The sequence below is a fragment of the Eurypyga helias genome, unplaced genomic scaffold, assembly GCF_000690775.1.
Source record: "Eurypyga helias isolate BGI_N326 unplaced genomic scaffold, ASM69077v1 scaffold32343, whole genome shotgun sequence".
In the NCBI taxonomy this organism is placed as follows: Eukaryota; Metazoa; Chordata; class Aves; order Eurypygiformes; family Eurypygidae; genus Eurypyga; species Eurypyga helias.
The window spans coordinates 2,072-19,553 of NW_010243583.1; the positions used below are offsets into that span (position 1 = coordinate 2,072).

General features: G+C 51.4%; 1 protein-coding gene across 1 annotated transcript; it reads right to left on the reverse strand.

The window, feature by feature from the left end:
* Positions 1-3,926: 3,926 nt before the first annotated feature.
* DNAJB11 (DnaJ (Hsp40) homolog, subfamily B, member 11) lies at positions 3,927-17,477 on the reverse strand (the record flags this gene model as incomplete). Its single annotated transcript, XM_010149485.1, has 9 exons — positions 3,927-4,330; positions 8,388-8,547; positions 8,955-9,066; positions 9,638-9,695; positions 10,258-10,340; positions 11,358-11,500; positions 12,662-12,794; positions 13,879-13,976; positions 17,358-17,477. Coding segments are annotated over 9 exons (972 nt in total), but the record flags the coding sequence as incomplete, so codon positions are not given.
* Between the last annotated feature and the right edge of the window lie 5 nt (positions 17,478-17,482).

The window sequence follows — 17,482 nt, forward strand, 5'->3', positions numbered from 1 at the left end:
CTTGGACTAAACAAGCTCGGTTCTTCTGAATTCCCCCATCCTCCCAAGGTCACTCCATGACCCCCCAGCTGTTTTCATTTCTGGCATTGCCTTTTGCCAACATCCTTAACCCAGGGGCTGCACTGGGGCAAGGGGATTCGCAACACGTGTGGCCTCGAGTGAGGGATGCCGCTGCTTCGTTTTGGGGCGGGGGGTGTTTGGGCTGGCTCGGTATCCGCTCTCTAGCTGCCTCCTGCTCCCACACAAGAAGGGGCAGGGCCATGGAAACATTTAACAGCAGAGGAAAGGGCTGGTGGGTCCCTCCTTGCAGGGCGTATGGGTGCCCAGGACCCATCACTGCCCTCTTCCCTTTCCTCTCACCTCCCAGGGTAGCGCGTCTGAGCCAGAGGAAAGGGGAGGAGAAGGCTGGCTGCTGGCCACAGTCAACACGGAGCAGGGCTACGTGGCAGCGGGGATGGAGGGAGGTTTCTGGGCAGCGGGATACCACCTGGCCCACCACGCTTCCCGCCCTGGCCCCAACTGGGCTGTCCCCTCCCTGGGGAGCGCTACGGCTGGAGCAAGCCGTGCCTCGGAAGATGCTGCACCACTGCTTGACAAAGGTGGGTCTGCTGCCCTGCCATCACGTTATCCAGCAAGGAATTGTCGCTTCACCTTCCTGCCAGGTCCCCCCTAGCCTGCCCAGTCCTGCAGCAGCAGCTGTATTCGGGAACGCTGGTCTCCGGAAGGCGCATTCGTGACCTCGTCCTGGCCCCAGTCACTTCTCCCCTCCTCTCTCTGAAAAGTTTAGATAGAGATAAGCACTGTAAAATGACAAGCTCTTTGGGAAAAAATAAAACAAGCCCGCCCGCGCTGTGCTGGTGGAGAAGTTTCCATGGAGAAGAAACAGCTGTTTGGGAACACTTTCACGGCCTGCCCGGACTCGGGGATGCTCTGTGGAAGCAGGACCGCTGGCTGCGGGGGAATAAGACAGCAGTGGCCCTCTGCACGGCTGAGGCTGTCGGGAAGCAGCCACCCCCCGGGGTTGGATGGCTCCCGGGACTGCGTACCTAATGCTGAAGCTTCTGTGCGCAGCCCCGAAATTCAGCGTCCGGGCTGGGGAACGTGGCTTTGGAAGCTGCGAGCCCGGGCTGCAGAGGGACGGAGGGGACAGGGCGCCTAGGGCACGAGGCTTTCTGGAAAAGCAGATTTGAACCCTGCTCTCAGCCCTGTCGTCTACCTGCTGCGGAGCCCTCACCCCACCAGCTCCATCACCCTCCCGGCATGGGCAGGATCCAGCCAAAGGGCGGTAACGGCGCTGACGGAGGGGACGGCAGCTTAAGGCGAGCCTGGGGCCAGGCCCTGGAAGGACACAGAGAGCTGCTGGCGGTGATCAAACCCACCCACTTCAGCCACAAACCAGGACCCGCGTCAGCCAGGCAAGGACCACGCGCTTGTCTGCGCGCCCCCTTCTCACAGCAGCCAGGGCTTCAGGAGCGGGCGCTTGGCTGTCAGGACTGGGCGATGTGCCTGTATCTAAACCCTCAACAACCCTCGGCTCACACGAGGATTTAGCGTAAAAGGGGACCAGGAAATCAGCGGGGTTTGGCATTTGAGCCGATTTGGGAACAACAGCGTTGTGCAGAAGGGGCTGGAAATAAAGCCCACGCGTTACAGCATCCCCAGCGCAGAGGTCTGCGTCTCCAGGACGCTTGCTTGGTCCCGAACCAAGAAGAGGTGAACACCTAAGCCTCCCCAGCAGCGTTTATAGGAGTTAAGGAGTCCACGCACGCTACGACTCACTCACGCTCCCTACATGGTACTGGAACAGGGGACACAGGCCCCGAGCAGCCTCCCCATCCCCCCGGCCACACACCCTGGGGCCCTCGGAGGACAAACACCCGCCCCACGATCCCAGAAGCGGCACAACTTGGCTCAGGCAAGCGCTCCAAAATAAACAGCAATATCTGAACCGGACCCCCGCAAGCACACACGTATGCTGCTGCCTCTGGAGAAAGCAGGGAAGCCCTGGAAGCTTTGGCTGAAGGCAGGCAAGGCAGAGGAGCCCAGGAGTGAAGGGGAAGGAAGAGGGAAGGAAGCAGGGTTGCTTGGTGCAGCGTGCGGCTTGCCTTCCCTTTTCTTCTCAGGCGTGGAAAAGCCGGGGCTTTGGAGCTATTGTTGCTGTCCTGCACAGCACTGGTCTCTCCAGAGTCCAGAGTCACAATGAAAAGGGAAAAGAAAAACCCCACCCAGGAAGGAAAAGAATTCGCAGGAAAAGGAAAAGCAGCAGCAGCAGCACAAGTACGGATGCCCAAAAATAAACGCAGCCTGAGGGGCGCACAGGTAGGAGCTCCTACCCCCCTCTCCTGTGGAGAAGCTGAGACTTGGGGGCAGGAGCAGCCGAAGGGCAGCACTTCGCCAACAGGGAGGCGGCGAGGCCATCAAACCAGGGGCTGAGGGAACAGGAACAGAGGTATCGGGAGGAATTTCTGTGAGAGCTGAGATTTCTCAGGAATCTAAGCTGAGGGGGAAGCACTGCCTCCAGACACCTGCAAAGAGCTGCTCGTCAAACGGGCAGACACCCCCCGGTTAATCCCAAACCTGGGATTAAGGGTTTATTTATGGACTTTGAGGAAGACGAGCGCTGAGACCACAGGTTTGGCATCCCAGGTTTGTCTCGGCTCCCCTCTCCCAAGTGTTCCCGAAGCCCCCGCTTCACTCTGCCAAGGCAAACGTACAAAGGATCCGACAGGAAACCTTCCCAGTGGTGCTTCTTCCGCTGCGTCAGATCCTGCTGGAGCTGGAGGGTTGGCTGGGACCAGGGCAGCTCACAAGGGCTGGGCCAGGGCTGCGTCCACCTCCCCAAGCCCACAATGGAAGTTCACAATGAAGAGAAACCAACAAAACCCCAAACTGCTTTGAGTTTCTGGCTGCTGCTCCCCAGCAAACGTTTCCCACATAGGAAAAACAGATCCCATCCACTTCCCAGGTCAGGGAGGCAGGGATGAGGTGTGAGGCAGCAGCAGAAAGGATCCCACATACAGCCCCAAGGAGCGGAGCACCATCCCACACCACCAGCTGACTCACCTCTCGCGTGCCTCTGTGAGAGGGATGTAGGCAGCAAGGCTGACTGACACCGGCACCTCCCAGAGATCGTTTAGCTACTGCTCCCGCAGAACACGTGGAGACGAGGCTCCGATGGGGATGCCCAAAGCAGCGGGGTCTGCATGGCAGAGAGTGGAGCAGCACAGGTACCTCCCTGCCAGCTTACCAGGCCCTGCGTTCAAATACTGCCCCTACAGAGCTTTTGGGGGTGTTGGAGCTGCGGTCTCAGCCTTTCCAGCAGCTCACGGCTCAGATCACCGAAGGGAACATTCCTCGTCCAACGACCTGCGGCTGTACGGGGGTAAGGGCCGCTGGAATACATCACCAGGGAATTTTTGTCATTCCAACTCAAAACACCTTTATTTCTGTGCTGTCAGCTTCACCCGTCCTCACAGAGGACAGAGTGCAGGAGGTAAGTGAACTTTTCCAGGCAAGCTGTTGGTTACATCTGGGGGCGACGAGGAAGAACCAAGGCCACGAGGAGCCCATTATTTTCCAAAATCCCACTGTTAAAAGTCCGAGGAGCTTTGCTAAGCTGTTGCAGCTCCAAATTTAAACCCAAGCACTAACTTTTGGGATAAGAGGACTACTTCGTATTTCAGAGCGCCCACAAGAGGCTTTTCCCCTGCTTTCCCAACCATATGTGGGCCTAACACGGCTGGTAAAGGCTCTCCAGCCAGCCCACCCCCAACAGCACCCGCACGCCTGCCCCAGAAACACGGACTCTGAAGCAATACCACACTCTGGACTCGGAGGGGAAGGGCTGGAATTAAAACAGAACAACAGAAACTCGGAAGAGATTGACACAGAGGACATAAAAAAGCAGGAGAAGCTATGAAAATACGTTGAGATGGTCAAGAAAAGTCACATCAAAATATATTTAAAAAACAGGAATTCCAATCTGCGTGGAATTTAAAACTCCTTTCCCCACTTTTTTTTAATTTTTCCTGCTCAAGGAGTCTCTTTGTTGTTCCAGGACGTGGAACATGATCGACAGCACCAGTTATGTCCTGAAAAAGGTCGCATTTCCCCCAACTCGCTGAGCACTGCCATCACTTACAAAGAAAAAATGATATATACCTCAACGAATCGCCCCACCCTCCCTCTTTCCCATTCCACAGCGGGCAGGAGACGGCAAACAAATCTGACTTCGCGCTTTCAGTTAAGTCCAATTCTTCCACACATCAATACCCCTGCAGTCCATTGTACACCTTCTGCACCGAGCCTTGTTTCAACAACTGTTTGAGACCTGCAAGAGAAAGGAAAGTGTTACTGCACAGCACGAGCCGGGGACTTGGCATGTCCCCCTCCAGCTGCATGTACACATCTGGCTCAAAGGCTGCGTGGCACCGGGGCTGGCCCAGTATCAGAATAATGCAAACATCGGTACCCAGGAGCATCAAAAGAAGGGAAAATCCCCCCAAACCCAGTGGTGTGACAGCTTTACTCCTGCTCCTTCAGCATTCCTACAAGAAGAAACAGGCCCGAGGTCAGCGATGCTGTAACAGCGCTTTCATGTGCTCCCGGGACGACACATGGCTAGCAGTTCCCGGGAGAAGCCCTCCTCTGCTACACTCACAGCCACCTCGAGACCCTCACAGCTCTGCAAGGGAGAAAGCTGACTCCCAGAGCTCCTTCACTGTCAAAGCTGACAGCAATTTCATCACCTTCAGTACAAATGCAACAACGAACAACTTGCTGAGTAGGCCCAGAGGCGTGTTCATTCAGCTCATCTCCCCAGGCTCCCCCTGCAGCCCGCAGACATGGGCGATCAGCCAGCTCGGGAGGGCTACCTTTGAGTCCTTCTGGGCATGCCAGCTACGGAAACCCACAGGAGTCATCAGAAAGTAGAGGTTTTCACACTCTGGGTGCCTGAGGACATTGCTGCCCACCAGAAATAGTCCCTGAAGGCAAGTAAGAGAAGCAGACTCCTATCTGTCGGCTTGAGTGTCCTACCGAAGGCCTGAAAATCAAGGTTTTTTGAAACCCAGTTTCACGAAGGGCTCTAAAATGACTTTTCAATACTACCGTCCCCACCCCCAAAAGCCCATTCATAAAACACCTCAAAGAACTGACTGTTCTGAGGTCCTATCACTATCAAATTCTTACCAGAGCACCATAACAGAAGGGTGAGTCAACCCTTAAAGCCATACCAGCTCATCTACTGGGGTCAGCAGGAAAGTCGGCACAAAGCACGGGAAGCACACTGCCAACAACAGATGTGTCAGTGTTTTTTCAGAGATAATCAGAGGGGACTCTCTAAAGTCAGCCCAGTCACACACCGCCAGGACACCCACTGCCCCGGCCACAGGGCTCCTCAGGGCACAGCAGCATCTCTGCTCTGACCAGGGCCGGAAACCAGTGAGCCTGAGGAGGGGCTAGCAGGACCCAAAACAGAGAGGGAAAAACTCCCACACCATGGGTAACTTCCACATAATAATAACAGAAATTAAATGGCTGTAATTCTGCTGCTGCGTGTCCCCAAGAACCACAGCCTTGCATGCGAGCAGCTGGCTGGCACCTCCGCATGACAGAGGACAGGACTGCAGCGCTGCCTCGGATCGGCTTGCTCTGTGACCCCACTTGTTCATGCTTGTACAACAGCTCAGATTCAGCTGCCTAGCAAATACCGCTGTCATCGTTAACCTTAAGTGAGGTCCAGAAGCTCGGAGAGGGAGGATCAGCAATTAAATCAACAATTTACTTGTACAGAAAAAAAAAAAAACCCTGACCTTTCCTGCATGCAAGTCCTTCGGGAAATCCAGCTGAAAGCATATGTCTCCCTGCAAACCTTGTCCTGCTTCTCCACCCTTAAATCATTCTGGCTACAAACACTACTGTGATTTGATGCGTAAGGGTCACAAGTAGCTCTCAAACTCTAACACTGTCTGGGAAGTAGCAAGTGGAACCAGGACAGCTCTCTGCCAGGGAGGAGTTATCCATGCTCCTTGCTTGCTGGCCAGAGAATCCTGAATGTTTTCTGCACTCAGAAACATCCGCAGCAGCAGGGCAAAGTGAGCCCCTACACAGGAGCTGCTAATCATTAAGGACAGGTCACTCCCCAGGGGAGTGCAAGGCACGTTCACTTCCCTTCCACAGCCAAAGGAGGCTCCAAGTCACTTCCTGGCTGACGGGTAAGAGGATGTGCCTCCTGGATGCGTAGTTCTTTGAAAGGAAGGGCATTGCTGGAGAAAGGTGCGTTCCAGTGACCCTGAAAAAAGTGGGATTAGCACCCTTCCCCTCTCTCGTTTCCTGCTAGTTAGCTCTAGGAAGCTGCCTGCTGGCCTGAAGGATATACCCTCAGTAGTGCACAGGATATTTCAACGCATATCTGATGTTCCATCAGGAATTCCAGTCAGGAATCCTGACGTTACACCTCAGGCAGTTTTTACAGGAGCCAGCTTGGAGATTTTTCTGACACCAGCACCATGTGACAGGTTACAACGCAACCTGGGCACTTCGCTGCCTGCTGTTGCTCTCCGAGCACTCCGGGGTTAAAGCACGATGTTGAAGAGAAAGTCACCTCCGATCAACAGGCAATAAATCCCCCGATGTCATACTGGCAGGAAAGCAAGCATACTATTTCTCTGACTCTCGGAGTGGAGTGGTGCTCTCCGAGTATCTTCTGACTGCCCCAGGAGCTGTACATGTGGTTACGAGATAAGAAATTAGGACCACTGCCAACAATAAGGAAAAGGGGATGTTTTGAATTCTGAAGCCTACAGTTTTCCTTTCAATGTGTCCACTGAACTGCTGCCACACAACATGAGTAGTCCTATTCCCTCATAAAACGCCTTAAATCACTGGGTGTTTGGAGATACTCTAGCACACAGAAACGCAGCTGCCTGCCTACTCAGTCACATTCCCCTGGGAAGTGTGGAATTGCTTTAGGAGGGAGTGAAATGCCCAAAGGCCCTGTGCCGGAATACACTCACACCAGTACCACCACCTCTCTATTCCCAGGATATCCATAAAGGACTGTTGTGGTTTAACTCTGGCTAGCAAAATACCATCAGAGCAATTCTGACAAACACGGAGGCTTCTGTCTCTGCTCCTTGCCCTGTCTCTTCCTAACTGCCAGGACCAACAGCTGGAATAACCTCACATCTGTTCAAGAGGTGCTGTTGCCTTACGAAGCTTCCAGAAGGGCAGCAGAGCCTGGAACGAGACTTTACCCCAACGCAGTCGCTGTGCTCTCACAGGGCACCACGTGCCTGCAACAAGCGGGAAAGCACGACGCGCAAACCAGGTCCACTCCAGCCCAGAGGCACAAGGCTCGCCGCCCCGATGTCTGCGGAAAGAGCCACGGAGCATCAGTCAACCCTGGGGCTGCAGCTATCAACTGGGCTCTGAGCAGGGCGGCCAACGCAGCAGGAAGTGCCAGAGGGCTTGGAAAAGCCCACCCAGGGCTCGGCTTCCCTCTACCAGCTTGAGGAGTCTGGGAAAGCTGTGCATTTGCCTCATTTCACCAGGGCAGCTGCCAGAATCCACTCAAAGGGCACCTTCAGAAGAAGACAGTATGACAGCCCTGACCAGCAGGAAGAAGTTCTAGGATGGAATTTTTATGAAGAGCTGCACTGGTACGTGCCAGGAGCTTCTTTGCCCCGTAGCAGAGGATGTGGCCCTCGACACCTACGCTGATGCCTCGCACCGGGCAGCAGAACCTCCTGCAGAGGCTGCTGATGCAGAGAGGCATTTCCAGCTAGGAGTATTTACCCTCCTGTCAACTTCAGCATTTCTACACGGTTCATCACGCTTCCCTTTGAGCACAGAAGCTGAGAAGCAGATCTCTTCTACCAAACATCTGCATTGCACCCTTCGTCCCTATATGGCCACAAAGCACTTAGGGTAAAAGGAGATGTAGAGGAACAATCCTCCTGAGGCTGCAGGATGCTCTTTACCCTTGACACTAGAGGGATTTTCACAAGGCCTGCCTCCAAGAAGTGGAAACAGGGGCTGGAAAACAGCTTGTGATCCCATTCCAGCAAAGGCAAAGCAGACAGAGTCTAAGGCCAGCAAGTCTTTCAGCTCAGACAGATGGCCAGCTACAAAACAAAGCGCCTGCAAGCTTGCCAAGTGCTACATCCCAGCAGTAGCACATCCCGACCCGATCTGGTTCCCTACAACCGCAGCAGCCATACCTGCTTGCTGCAAAGGGAAATGGAAGATAACCGCAGGGCATCGGCCAACGGCGCCGTGTCGTACATGGGAAAGGAGAGCCCCTCCTGACCGCTACAGGCCACCGGCTTGGTTGTGCCAACTGCTTATCAGCTTTGGCTGCCACGACAGGGCTGTAAAACACGCACCTTCCCGCTGCTCATCTGTCAGCTGCTCTCTGGGGAACTCCACATCGAATGTTATTATTAGTGAGCCTTTGATATTATTGTTATCAAAATTTGGAAGACCTTCTCCTTTCTTCCACAGTTTGGCCCCGGGTTTCGTAATTTTATCCCGAGCAACGTGAACCTAGAGACAAAAGAAATTTCAGGCCATTACTAGTGTTCTGTGCGCGCACCCCAACACTCCAACGCCCTTTCCAACCCAACGAAAAGCTTCAACTGATACTGAATCCTTGCCAAAGGCAGTGGCATCGAAGGGGTCGAGGCAGTGTTACAGCCAGGACACGGCAGAACTAACACCACCCGAGACAGCGCACACAGGAACTGCTGTGACAGCCTGGAACCAAAACCCATGTGGCACACCCCTCGTACAGGGCCTGTTTTGGCTCCGTGGGAATCAGCCTGGAAGGCTCTAGCAGAGGTGAAACTCTACAACCACCAGCTGCACAGACCCCAAGCAAGTTAACCCTCAGCACAGGGGACCTGCCGTTAAATTCTGTTTACACGCAGCAAGAAAGCAACCCCTCGCCTCACCTTGTGCCCATCCAAGTGGGCAATATCCATTTCAAAGCCCGTCAGTGCCTCGACCAGCGAGATCGTCACGTTTGTATACAAGTCATCTCCTCTTCTTTCAAACACTGGGTGCCTGTGGAAATAAGAGACATTGCAACTTTTCTCCTTCCCCACAAGGGAAACAGGTCCCGTAGCTTCCTCCCTTCTATTTTTGAGTTTGGAGAACTCCCAAATTGGAGAGGAAATGAATGAATGAATGAAATCTAGCTTTATTTTCCTGAGAGATAGCTACTACTAACCATCTTTCTATTTCTAGGGCAATGAGTGATGAGGTGTGTCAAGAAGTTGTGACTCACACAACAATTTTCTTCATAATGCATTTCCTTCTGATAGGGAGATACTAAGTTTATGGAAAAAGGGCATATTTCATGTGATTCACACTGGAGCTACTAACGCGTGCCAGAATTCAGCCAAACGAAATAAAATTATCACAGCATCTTAAGCGTGGCGATTCTAGTTACCCCGGCATTGCCAGGGTCAAACACCCTGCACAGCCCCGAGCACCGGACCCCCGGCTGCACCAGTTCTGCTGAAGGGTAAGCTATGCGCTAGCCACCTCGGCAACACTGGCCAGCAGGTCGCTTGCAAGCTTCCTCTGCAGTAGCCAGAAAGAGTGGTCTGAAGAGGCCAGGCCAGGCACTTACTTCAGAACTTTTATCCGGAAGCGCAAATCACCTGGCTCCCCATCCACGTGGGGTTCACCTGTGAAAAAGAAAGAAAAGCTGTGTTTAAAGGAGCTGGTTACTAACAACCGAAGAAACGAGTAGCATATTAAGCACAGAGATTCTTTTTAAAGGAAAAAAACAACTAGTTGATTTTTATGTGACTAAAACCCAGCTTACACATATCTGTTCAAGAGCCTAGGACTTTGTGTACAGCCCCAATGAGCTCCTATGTTTCTGCTGTTCTGAAAGACCTGCCTGCAGGTTAATGACTTGTTGAAGGCCTTCAGCTCCTTAGGCAGGGGAGATTCCCTCCCATACTCAACTTTTGAGTAGGAGCATTTGTCTCAGGGTTATCCGAAACATCAGATTTAGAGCTTTTTTGTGCACGCACCCAGTGCCAGCAAAGGGAGTGGAACTCGGAGCGTTATCCAGGCTTAGCCAAGTGTATGCTCCTGGATTTCAGCCGCAGGCAGAGGACACAGCGCTTCACAGTTACGTAGAGCTGGGCTTGGACACCTGCACTGCCACAAAGACCAGCCTCGCCTCCCGGCAAAGGGGCGAGTCAGCGCTGAGCAGCAGGGCAGTGCCTACATACGCACCTTCACCAATGAAGGGATACTCCATACCGTCCCTCATGCCTGGCTCAATCTCCACTTCCAGTGTTCGCTCCTCATTCACCAGCCTGTGAAGGGGAAGAGCAACTAAGTTTTTAACAGCAGGTGGTAGCACCTACTTACTTACCGGGAGGAATGAGAACACCCCCCCAAGCTAACACATACTCTCTCCTTGCTCACAGCTAAAACCAGAGGGCGAGCGCTGCCTTTCTGGTGTGCTGATATTCATCTAGCAGAGGCAAAGTTAAACTCCTAAACGTACAGTCAGCATCTGGATATGCAACTACAATTCAGTATTCCACATCCACGTGTTCCCAGCTGGAAACGGTGCGCTTTCCTGACTTTTTTTATCCAGATTTGGCTGTGGGACTTCCGTTGTAGTAGGACTGATTGTTCAAGGAGTAAGAGGCTGAAGGATCAAATTAGAAAGCTCTGCATCTAGCAGAGCTGGCCATCTCCATTGTAAGAATATAGACTGGTTGGAGCGAGTCCAGAGAAGGCCACGAAGATGCTCCGAGGGCTGGAGCACCTCTGCTATGGGAACAGGCTGAGAGAGTTGGGCTTGTTCAGCCTGGAGAAGGGAAGGCTCCGGGGAGCCCTTATAGCACCTTCCAGTACCTGAAGGGGCTACAGAAAAGCTGGGGGGGACTTTTTACAAGGGCCTGTAGTGACAGAACAAGGGGTAACAGGTTTAAACTGAAAGAGGGGAGGTTTGGATTGGATATCAGGAAGAAGTTCTTCCCGGAGAGGGTGGTGAAGCATTGGAACAGGTTGCCCAGAGCAGCTGTGGATGCCCCATCCCTGGAAGTGTTCAAGGCCAGGCTGGATGAGGCTTTGAGCAACCTGGTCTAGTGGAAGGTGTCCCTGCCCATGGCAGGGGGGTTGGAACTAGATGATCTTTAAGGTCCCTTCCAACCCAAACCAGTCTGTTATTCTATGAACCTAATAAAGACTGGCTCCTTGGGAATGAGAAACCTGTGTTTTTCCAAATGCTCCAGACCCTGCTGCTAAATTGGGCACTTCCCTCCATCTAGTGGCAAGTTTGGAATAAACATCCACATAGCAGTAAAGAACATAATACTCACTTGACGTTTGGACATTCGTCACAAACAACTTCTTGAGTCATCTGGAAACGCCCAGGACCCAGCTGGGTGGTCCTCATCTCCTGCCGGCAATTGCATTTCCGTTTGCCAGGTGCCTGTCTTGCCACCGGCTTGTTCCTGACAACCTGCAAAGAGGAGGTGGATGCCAACACTCCAGGGTCTCCGCAAGGGCCTGGATTTCTCAAACAGCTTGAAAGTAATTTGGTTTTGTGCGCTGCCTCCACAGCAGCTCCAAACGGCCTCAGCAAAACATTGCAACAACAGTTTTCACCTTGTGTCTCTTGTTGATCACACATCAAATACCAGAAAAACTCTCTCCAACGCCACTACTGTTAACTTCCTTTTTCCTGCACACCCTTCTAGATCAGGAAGGACGAAACACCTCCCACTTTGGTTATAGCAGCTTCCTTGTCCCACACGATGGGCACAATTTTTTGGAATTCCACTCACAATCAGTGCAAACTCTAACATGCAGAGTAGCAGGGATTGGCAGAACCAGAATGTATGTGGCTTAAACAAAAAATAACTAAAAGGCCACCACACATTTGCCAAGTGTGTAATCCAGAGATTTGCAGTGACAGGCCGGCCATAAAAAGGCTATGAAAAGTCCTCAATGTGGGTTTGCAAAAATTGCAAAATGAATCTGAGGCTTATGAACGGGCCCTCAAATACCACTGAGTTCTAGAGAGACCACTTACATCTTTTCCAACTGGGCTCCTGCAATAAAAAAAGCTACAGCTAGTCACTGACAGCCAATAAATCAGCTGTAAGGGCCTGAAGTGATAGGACAAGTGGTAACGGGTTTAAATTGAAAGTGGGGAGGTTTAGATTGGATATCAGGAAGAAGTTCTTCCCGGAGAGGGTGGTGAGGCACTGGAACAGGTTGCCCAGCGAAGCTGTGGATGCCCCATCCCTGGAAGTGTTCAAGGCCAGGCTGGATGAGGCTTTGAGCAACCTGGTCTAGTGGAAGGTGTCCCTGCCCATGGCAGGGGGGTAGGAACTGGATGGTCTGTAAGGTCCCTTCCAACCCAAACCATTCTGTGATTCTATTAGCACAAGCAGCATCCCTTTATACTGAAACTGCCAGACGGCAAAGATAAATAAATGCATCGTTTCTTCAGTTAACAACTAGCAAACAGCATCACCACATCCTCCACTGTCACTGCCAGACACTGAAAAAACGAGCATAGCTCTTAGTTCTATCCTGTGGGAGAAGGTACCATTCTGAGCAGCGGCCAGGCATCTCAGACCTGAGAACATGCCAACAGCCAAGCAATCCAACTTACTTCTACAAAGTTTCCTGAATACACCTCTTCCAGTGTAACCTCTAGGTCCACGATGATGTCGCTTCCTCGGGGAATGTTTCTGTCTTGTTGGCGAGGGTTCCCTCCAAACATGAATCCAAAGTCCCCAAAGAAGCTGGAGTAAAGCACAACAATTAGTTCAGGAAGGAATTCTGATCAAAAGAGGTTTTGATGAAAAGAGTCACCCAAGGCAGCAGCAACATGCCGCTTGGGGAATGCTTCCGGTCCCCCTAGAGAACAGCCTCCTCACAGTACAAAAGCACCATCCTAAATCCAGACACCTCTTTTCACTCCTCCAAGACACCAGCTAATGCCTTCAAACAAAGCAGTCACTTTGGAAGAGTTTTCCCAGTATGAGAAAACAAGTTTAGGAGCAGGAGTTGAATGCCAACACCTCAAAACCTGACCACTGCCTATGGGAAATCCTCTCCGTACTGTACTGCTGCTCAGCTACCATCACCCCAAAGCACAAACTCTGAGGAGCATTCTGTCTCTAGCACTGCAAATCAATGCTAGAACTTTGGTTTGCAGTAGTTTGAGGGCAAGGGGGAGGGTGAGAAAAAGGTTTCTAGCGCATTCACCTACTTCTCCTCAAAAAACAGACCAGCAGACGGTGTGAGATCTCATCCAGAGGGGTTACATCCGCAGGGAACTTTAGGAATAGTTTTAGTAAAACTGTGCCTAGCAGAACAAAGGGGCCTTAAACAGAAAGTCAAGTTCTGCCTGAGCAACAAGCAAGTGCTTGCAGATCTTGGCGATCCAAATTCTGCAGCTGCTCTGAAACGTAGTGGAAGTCACCGCAGCAAAAGAAAAAGTGACCACGTTATCTGTGGCAACACGTTAAACATCAATCACGTACCAGGTAACACAAGAAAGTTCCTACGTGCTTAACGTGGCCACAACGCCTCACCAATGACCCACTCCGGTCACGCAGCTTGCCAAGTAAGCCAGAGCTGCCTGCGGGGGAAGACACCACTGGTTCCTACTCGCTGCTCTTGAAGCAAGGACTGATGCCAGGCAGGCACCAGAAAACTGCACATGGGATATCCACTGCAAACGTATTTCTTCAGCTTCCTACCTGTCACCTCCCAACTGGGTGAAAGACCTTGACGGAATTCGCCCACACCAAACACGTGCAGATGCATCCCAAAATTAGAGCACCAGCTGCAGAAGAGCCTGAAGTGGCAAGATGTCCTTACTGTGAGAAGATGTCTCCGTGGGAGCTCTGGTGCCCATCCTTCAGGCCCTCCTCACCATACGCATCATACTGCTTCCTCTTCTCCTCATCCGAGAGCACCTGGAAAAGGGATGGAAGCAGACAAGACATTCACCCACAGCTGAGAGATTTAAACGAGGCTCCGAGAGGAAGCTCACCAGTACTCTTCACCGAGGGACAAGCAGCAGTGCTTTACATCCCAGAACGCACTGGCTTGAGCTTGCACTGGACTAGGAAAGTTAAACACTTATTAAACCCATAAAAAGTACGGTTAGTTTATTAAAACACCAGACGTGACACAGAAAATGTAAACAATGCTGAGTTTATCTTCAGGAGTAAAAAAGAATCAGAAGGAATAATTCAAATCAGGTCCTACAAATCACGACACAGTGAAAAAAAAAAACCACCAACCATCACAGTACCACGCCTGTTTCTCGGTTTGTTCTTCAGGCACGCAGAAGATGTTTCTCGGGCAGCTGTTTCCTAACAATTAGCAACGACCGCACGTTTTCCTACCAAGTTGGACCTGCCAAATACGGTAACTCTGCACTAGTCTGACTGCTGGCCCTCATTCCTCGGGGCAGCAGAAGTTCGCAGTAACAGAATAACACATCCCAATGGGCGTGACTTTCAAGAGTGAAGCTTCAATTTTTCAATTGAAATTGATTGATCTTTGCTTTTCCCTCCCCCAGAGATCCACACGTTTCCACTCACATTTAGCCTTTCTTCTCCCCCACTGATCATATCTGAGAAGGCTAAAATCACCAGGTTTGCTCTGACAAGGCTAGAGAGCAGTGGAAACAGGCAGAGAAGCTGGCTAGGTAACAAAAGCCAGCCTGGAACTGTAACCAGTGATAAATGCTAGCAACAGGAGAAAAAACCCAAGTGACTTCGCTAGCTCCATCCAGGCGGCACCAGGTCAATCCTCCCACTGTCACTTCAGATTGTACATTAAAACACACGTTTCCCAAAAGCGGGATCAGCTTTTCATTTTGTGATCTGCTGGTGTCAGAGCAAAATTCTTCCGGTAGGAAACTGCCCAGTACTGACAATACCGTGAGGAATTCAGAACCCAAAACATTTGCCTTTCCACCCATTTGCCTTCTTTCTGCAGGCCGTCGGAGAACACAACTCAGGCAGTTTCAAGTACTGTGAGGAGTCCTTTGGGTGTTACATTAGGCTGCCTTGAAAGCAAAGCAAAGACAGTGGGTAAACGTAGAAAAACCCCCGTGGCAACTCCACCCCCAAACCATCCTGAGACTAATGCCTACACGTATAGGAGCCTCAGCTCCCTCACAAGGGATCAGTCTCCTTTCTAACTGACACAACTGCACTCAGACCCCACAGCCGCAGGGTGAAGTCACTTAGGCTGTTAAAACGGAAGAGAACAAGCAGTTTAATTAACCTACTTTCCCCACAATCCTTTTTTTGAAGGCTTTGCTATAGATAGTCAGCAAGCCAAACCCTGAGCAGCGCTACTAACAGAGGCTGTTGCTTTATGGCAAAAAGCATCCTGGTTTAGCTCCCTTTTGCCCCAAACAATCAACATACTGCACCTCGTAGCTAGTTCAGCAGAAGGATTTCATAGAATCACAGAATGGTTCAGGTTAGAAGGGACCTTAAAGATCATCTGGTCCCAACCCCTCTTTAGCAAGAAGCCCACGAAGACTTCTGTGCGTGTTCCAGTTTATTTTTCCCCAGCACGAGCGTGTGGCATTCGTACTGTCTGCGTTAGCACCGTAACTCCCCTCCACACCTCATATTGCTCAAGGATACTGCTGTGCTTCACTCATACCCTGGTTAGGGGGGAGGCAGACTCCACCACTGCTCACAAAACTTAACGTTCAGCTACTCCTGCCCCCACATGCCCTGCTGATTTGATTTTACAGCCATTTTCTCCCCAGCGCTGTTAATAGAACGACTTCTCTCAACTTTTACTAGGGCAAAGATTTAAATAAACTGGGACTTGGGGAAGTGGTAGAGAAATGTTTCCTGCACATAAAGTACTGTTAAATGCGACAAGAACCCAACTCGCAGAAACGTCACCAAGCTCGCAGCTCTGAAGTAAGCTGCACGCATCGATTGCCAGATGCTGCAAATGACAGGTAAGAAACGCTTATTTTCTACAAAAAAATTCTTTACTGGTTTCCCTGTGATAGTCCAGCCACTTAATTTAAGGACATATAAGTCTGAACGAAAGAGGTCCCAGCTCTGGTACAAAAATAAAGTCAATGTGGTTTCTTTCTGACCAAAACAAGCATTCTAGCTGTTTCTCTCACTTCCTCATTCATTTTATATTTGCATATACGAAGAGCAGAGAGGCATCGGGGATGGAAGCAGGAGCCACGCTACAGCTGCGGGCCGAGCAGCACCAGACTGCAGCGGGAACACAAACCCTGTCCTTCTGAAGCTCGACTCTTCGAAGAGGAAACAAACCTCCCACTCAGACAGCCCGACAGTGCAGGCAAGGTCCTGGTGGAACCGCTGCTATGGATTCCTGCCGGTCAACACCATCGTCACAGGGGCCCTCTGCCCCACAAGGGACAGCAGAAGCAGATGGAATCCAAGTGACAGAAGGGAAGTGAAAAGGACAGAACATGGAAGAAACAGATCCTGCCACCCTGCCTAAATTGCATTAACATTTATGTACGCGGCAGAGAAGTTGGGTTTTGACTTGAAGCATTTGGCTAACAAAATAACGCACATGCGATTTACATAACGCGCTGTGCTGTTAGCGTCAGGTTATCGTCTGTACGCCACTGCATTATCATGGAAACAACAGGAATCCTCGTGCGTGCGTGATCCACAACTATTTTCCTACCTTAATGTCTTCTAAAAGGCAAGTCTTTTCTCTCTTATCAGCTCAGACTTACTCACAGTCAGGCCCTATACATACACACGCTTGCTCCTGTGCCAATCCGTACACCTGATGCAACCCTATTTCTTTCACAGAAAAATATTAATAAACACCAAGGAACTTCAACTTGCTGACTTCACTTTCTCCTGGCAAAGTGAGCTAAAGTTTTTGATTGTCGATACAGGAGCTCTCTGATCAACCTGGCAGCCTCTCTACCTTTGTTTTTGATAGTGTATCTGAAATTCTATATATTAACAGGGGGAGGATGGATTGCACCTGCACCTTATAGAAGGGCCTTTATACTTCCTAGAAGCTCTCCTTTTGGGTTCTCCTGAATGCTATAGAATGAAACCTCACAAGACTACTTGTTGACCAAGCTCAGCTTCACACTCTTGGCACATTTTACGATGAACCCCAGCCACCCTCCACAGTAGGGGAAGGGCTGGGAGGACTCAGTGTTCTCTGAGTTCCTTACAACAGGGTGTGCAACCTTCCTCTTTTCCCAGCAGCTACACCCTGCCCTACCCCACAGGTAGTGGTGCCGCTCAGGAGCGCCCACAGATAGGGACGGGGGGCCGGATAGAGCCCGCAGCCTCCGGCCTCACCTCGTAGGCAGCCCCCAGGTCCTGGAACTTCTCCTGCGCCCGGGGGTCGTCGGGATTCCTGTCGGGATGGAGCTGGAGCGCCAGTTTCCGGTAGGCCTTCTTGATGTCCTTGATGGAGGCGCCGC